Consider the following 6,245-nt stretch of genomic DNA (forward strand, 5'->3'; position numbering starts at 1 on the left):
TGGCGCTTCCATTTGTGCTGGAGATGGTGGAGTTCTAACTAAACGGTTCGCGCTTTTGGAGGAGATAAATAGGGAAAGGGAAGGGAAGAACATTATGGTGGAGGAAGTACTACATTGGTGTGTCAGAGATGATGTTGGGCGAGTAGGTGGTGGTGTAGAAGGAGAAGGCGGCTGTGGTGTCTTTGCTGGTGTTGGAGAAGTATATAGTGGTGGAAATGGAGGCGTTGGTGGAAGAGGAGGAGGAGCAATGTATGGGGGAGGGAAATGGAACCAATAAGAGAAGGAGGAGTGAAGGGGATTTTCCACTGATGGAGATGGAGGAAGTCGAATTAGCGGGAGACAAGGAGGAGGTGGTGGTGCCTGTGGCGGAGGGACTGGGTTGAGTATGAGTGACAGATAAGGGTGGGGAGGTGGAGAAGGCGGTGATGGTGAGTGAGAAGAAGGGCAGGAGATGGCAGCGGATAATGATGATCATGATGAGAAGGTGGAGGATGAGGGAAAAGGAGAATGATCAGTCGGGACGAAGGCTTCCGAATTTTTACCTGTACAAAAGAGGCTTCCTTGAAAGAAGAGTCTTCGGAAACAATGGGACTTTGTTTTGCTAATAAGTTTGTTGGAAAGTCGTCTCCTCCCTATATATTTTGTCCTGGTTCATTACGACGTCAAGTCGACCCGTCATCGTTTATTCGTCCGTTCAAGATTAACATCAGTAATGATGTGATTAGTGCTTGGTTTTTTATCTTAGGGGAAACGCTTTCAACAGGCTCTTTTGTTGGCGAGTCAAAGAACGCTATTTGATTTGGATTATCTCTGTGGAAACTAAACGTTTTGAATATACTGTTGCGATTTAAGAAGCTTTTGAAGTTTAATATTCTTTTATCATTGCTGATTAAATTTTTATAGTTTATATATATATCTATATATATAATATATATATATATATATATATATATATATATATATTTAATATAAGTATATCCTTTAATTAACATTAGAAAAGTAAGTGAAACAAGGACTTGGAACACGTACTTTCGCAGTATATTCTACATTTTCAAGTTCAGTGTGAACTTGAAAATGTAGAATATACTACGAAAGTACTTGTTCCAAGTCCCTGTTTCACTTTCCTTTCTACCGTGGATTTAAGGATATTCTCAAGTACGTATTCCTTCGTGCTACGTTGGATATATATGTATAATATATATATATATCTGTGTGTGTGTGTGTGTGTATTTTTATATTGTGGCGAGGTGCCAAGCATCTGGTTACTTCACTTACCATTTGTACTTGTTAGAGCAAGAGACTCTTAATGTTGGGTCGGGGACACCATTTATACTTGGTGCACAGTTTGGTCAAGTACCTGGTTACTATTTATCTCACAACAGCCAGACACCTGTACCTTCATCACAAATACCAAACGACTGAATACTCTAAAGGTAACAGTGATCCCTTATAGAACTTATTATTCAAGTAAACAATCAGACTAAGTTCATTAAAACAGATATGAGGTAATCTTAATAAATGACAGGGGATTGTGATCAGACAACACTGAAACTTCTACATTCCTAGGTCTGTTCACATACACTTCAAACTTTTTCAATGCTGTGATCAAGGCTAGAGTCTCCTTTTCAATTGTGGAGTAAATTTTTTTATACTTTTTCAGTTTCGAAGACAGGAAACACATGGGATGAAAAATTTTGTTTTCATCTTCTTGAAGTAGAACAGCTCCAATTCCATAATCAGAGGCATCAACTTGTATCACAAATTTCTTATTAAAGTCTGGAGCTTGAAGCACTGGTCTTGAAGTTAAAATGGCTTTTACTTTCTCAAAGGATTTTTGACATTCTGGAGTCCAAACAAACTTAGCTTTGGGACTAGTTAAGAAATTTGGATAGAAATTTGGACAGAAACGACTATAGAATCCAGCCATGCCCAAAAACCTTTGTAGCTGCTTCCTGGTAGTAGGTGGGGTAGCCTTACAGATACCTTCTACATTAGCATTTACTGGAGCAAGAAGGCCTCACTAACACACATGGATAACTGTAGTGACTTGAACTGGGTTCTGCTAATTCATGTTGCAGCATATACTCAACTTCTTTCTTCAAAATATCTCAATGATACGGTGATAGGCGATAAGCTCTATGCTTGAATGATTTTCCATCTTCTTGGATCTTGATTTCATGCTTGGTCAGATTAGTACACCTTGGTACATCTGCAAAAATTTCTGTGAAGCTTCTAATCGCTTCACTCAATTCTTCACCTTGTTCAACATTTAGATGTTTCAGTTTATCCTCCAAATTTTCCAAAATAGAAGAATTATTCATCTTGCTTTCAGCTCCCAATTCATAGCCATTGTCATCTTCTGTGGATGAAGCTGTCTGTGTTATTGGCACAGTTTCAGTTCTGGTTTCTGAGAAGTAAGATTTCAAGAGGTTCACATGTATCCTCCTTTGTCGGTTTCTTCTTTCTGGTGTTTCAATCACATAAGTTCTGTCACTTAACTTCTCAGTTATCTTGTAATGACCTTGAAATTTATTGGTAAGGGGAAATCTCTAGACTGGCAGAAACACTAACACTTGTTGACCGACACTAAAACTTCTGAGCTAAGTCTTATCATATTTCATTTTCATTTTCTCTTGACTCATTTTCAGATTTAATAAAGAGAATTTTCTAATCTTTTCCAGCCTTTTCCATAAGTTCTTCACATACTCTCCTTGGATTTCCTCTTGATTTTCTTCCCAATTTTCTGCAAGGATCTTCAGTGGTCCTCTCTCTTCTCTTCCAAAAATCATCTCATTAGGTGAACATCCCATGCTTTCTTGATAAGCATTCCTAACTTCAAATAACATTCAGGGTAAACCAACATCCTATTCTGTTCCTGACTCAGAACAATACTTTGTCAGCATACTCTTCAATGTCTGGTGGAACCTTTCCAAGGCTCCTTGAGTTTCTGGATGGTAAGCAGTTGATAACTGTTGTTTTACCCCTAACAAGTTCATCATATCCTGGAATAACTTGGAAGTAAATTTCATTCCTCTATGACTTTGTAAAGTTTCTGGTATCCCAAACTTTGAGAAAAAACCCACTAGTTTCTCAGCAACTATCTTGGCAGATATGTTTCTAACAGGGATCGCCTCAGGATATCTGGTAACAGGACACATTAATGTCAACAGATATTCATTTCCCTTCTTTGTCTTCAGAAGTGGTCCAACCATATCTATAATCACCTTGTTAAAGGGTTCTCCCTTATTCTATAGGTTGTTGGGGGGCTTACTGAATGGTTTTGTTTGGTTTTCCAGCCATCTGGCAGGTATGACACTTAACAGAACCTGCTAACATCCTTATGAAGTCCAGGCCAGAAAAAATATCTCTTGATCTTCACCACAGTCTTTCTGATTCCCATATGTCCAGATTCATAAGCTACTGCTGCCACTTTGTCAATGGACATGGAATCAAAATCTAATGATATTCGCCCCATTCAGCATTTCCTGGTATATCTGAAGGTCTATGCTTCCTCATCAGCAAACCTTCCTTCAGATAATAACAGGTAGGAGTTTGTTGCATCTCTTCTTGATCAACAACTCTGGAGAACAAATCAGATAACGATGCATTCTTCTTCTGCAAGTCCATTAGCTTCTCTCCTGTTACCTGTCCAACTTCTAGGGTTGAACTTTCACTATCTGTTTATTCAGCCATTGTCGTTTCAATACTATTTTCAGAACAGAATGCTCTGACTACTCGGAGTCTCTTCATCTTCTTGTGAAATCCCTTCTTGGTCATCACTCCCCTGGAACAATTCTTCTAAGTTCAAAGATCCTTCACTTGATCCTTCTTGGGCGTGCAAATCCAACTCTACTGTAGGACTAATCCTCAACGGTTTGTCTGTCACTACAGGACAAGGAACAAATGGCACACCACCAACTTCATTTCCCAACAGAACATGTACACTTTCTATAGCCGGTGAGTCCTTCACAACAAAATCAACAGGTGTACTCGGCATATGGGAGTTACTTCTTCACCTCCTATACCCTTCAGAATAACTGAATCTCCGGTGAGGTTCTTCTCCAACTATGATTGCTCCCTGTATCACATAAAATCTTGACTGGTAGCCTCCAAACACCTCAGCCACTCACTGCTGGAGGTTACATTTTCACTGGTTGCTAAACACTCAGCTTGTTTAGTTTCAGTCTTCCCTGTAGTCAGATTCTTCCCCACATTGTTCTTAACAGTCTGCTTCACTTTGTCACCTCTTACTATTTGACCAACAAGCTTTGACTGCTGATAATTCCGATAACGCTCCTGACTGAAGTGTCCTACTCTTCCACACTTGAAGCAGACAACATTAGGCTTTTGACACTCTTGCAAAATTAGATGAGGATTTCACATTAGCTTGCTGAGGAGTATTATTACTTGTAGGTTTCCCATTTATAAAATTGTTCCTGAAACCTGGATGAGACTTAAAACCTGTGCGTGGATGATTCTGGTACTTGGCATTGTAATTGCGCCTGCTACTAATTATATTGTAGCCTTCACTCATTGTAGTAGCTTTGTCAAGTTTTTTAACCTCTCTCTCTCTCTCTCTCTCTCTCTCTCTCTCTCTCTCAAATAGACTCTTATAAGCTCAGGAATACCTCTAAAATATTGCTCCAAAACAACTAACTCTTCTAACTCATCAAAAGTCGTAACTTTATTTGCCTCCAACCATCTTTTAAAACACCTTCTCACTTTATAAGCACAATCCAAGAAAGTTACATTTCCATCCTTTCTTAAATATCTGAGTCTTTCATTGTAGTACCCTGGTGTCATCTGGTATATTTGTAGCAGAATGTGTTTGAGCACCTTGTAGTCTTTACACTGATCAGCTGTTAAGGCTAAATAAGCGCTTCTCCCTTTATCAATCAAGACACTTTGTAGCAAAACTGACCAATTATCTTCTAGTCATCCCATACCTGAAGCCACTTTTTCAAAGTGATCAAAGAACTCAACTGGAGCTTCTTCAGTAAACTTAGGGATTAACTTCTGCACTCTTAGGGTTAGATGGTGTTACAGGTAATGTGGATCTAGCTCTTATCAATTCCATCTGCCTTTCATGTCTTGCAACTTCTCTTTCCTTTTTTTATCATTTGCCTTTCATCTTCTGCTGCTTTTTCTTCTTCTCTTTCTCTTTTTTTTCGTTTCCCTCTGTCTACTCTTTCTTTTTCAGCTTGCATTTTCTCTCTTTCAACCTGCATCTGCAGCTTAAGCAAACTTTCTTCTTTTTCCTCTCTTTCTTTTTCTGCTTGCATTTTCAACTTAATCAAGCTTTCTACTGCTGCTATACGTATAAGCTCTAACTCTGTATCACGTTTCTCTTTCTTTTCTTCTTGCTTATAAGATCAGTCTATGCTACATTCAACAGCACTTGAGCCAATTCTAGCTCATCTTCATCAGTTATTCTACAGAGTCTATCAATGCTTGCATGGCAATGCGCAATGCATGTGATTTGTGCCTTTATCATACTACTAGACACATGACCACCACAATGTACTACTAGAGCACTCCACTATGCCTTAGACTGAGTGGTTTCGGATAACACTTGAATGGAAGGCCCTGCTAAAAATTCTTGAGTATCAAACGGATCCATTTTTCTCAAATTAACAATACAATACAATAAAATGCAAAAACAACTATATGTTCACTCTCCTAACAAAATATATTCCTAACACCACCAGTATAAGCTAGAGTGATAATGTGATTTGTTTTCCTCCCGGGTCTGGGCACCATTAATACTTGGGGGGAAGTGGCCAAAGATCTGGTTACTACACTTACCGTTTGTATTTGTTAGACCAAGAGATTCTTAATCTTGGGCCAAGACACCATTTATACTTGGTGCACAGTTTGGTCAAGTACCTGGTTACTACAGCCAGATACCTGAACCTTCATCACAAATACCAAACAACTGAATACTCTAAAGGTGACAGTGATCCATTATAGAACTTATTATTCAAGTAACAATCAGGCTAAGTTCATTAAAACAGATGTGAGGTCATCTTAATTAAAGGGCATCACTCCTTCAACAATTTTAAAAGTAAGTATTTCCCTGGTTCTAATTCACTTGAGGAACCAATTACCACTCTATATTTCTCCCAAAACAAAAATAAAATATATATACTAGTAGTAAATGAAACTCACAAAAATTTTAAATCCAAACATTTATTTCTAAATTCAAAAATCGTAAGTGAAATTCACAATCTCAGGGAAATTTGTTA

The 6,245-nt window shown here is 38.4% G+C and overlaps 2 protein-coding genes across 2 annotated transcripts in view; both read left to right on the forward strand.

Moving 5' to 3' along the window:
- The window catches only part of LOC135206259 (myosin-11-like), a 1,008,036-nt gene that overhangs the window by 637,477 nt on the left and 364,314 nt on the right, over window positions 1-6,245 (forward strand). The window lies entirely within an intron of this gene.
- LOC135206330 (rRNA 2'-O-methyltransferase fibrillarin-like) overlaps window positions 95-6,245 on the forward strand; it is a 25,129-nt gene continuing 18,978 nt past the window's right edge. Inside the window, exon 1 of the mRNA XM_064237751.1 lies at window positions 95-249. Within this exon, the coding sequence (XP_064093821.1) occupies window positions 95-249 (155 nt within the window). The remainder of the gene's footprint in view (window positions 250-6,245) is intronic.

Source organism: Macrobrachium nipponense, chromosome 29, assembly GCF_015104395.2.
Source record: "Macrobrachium nipponense isolate FS-2020 chromosome 29, ASM1510439v2, whole genome shotgun sequence".
NCBI classification, from domain to species: domain Eukaryota; kingdom Metazoa; phylum Arthropoda; class Malacostraca; order Decapoda; family Palaemonidae; genus Macrobrachium; species Macrobrachium nipponense.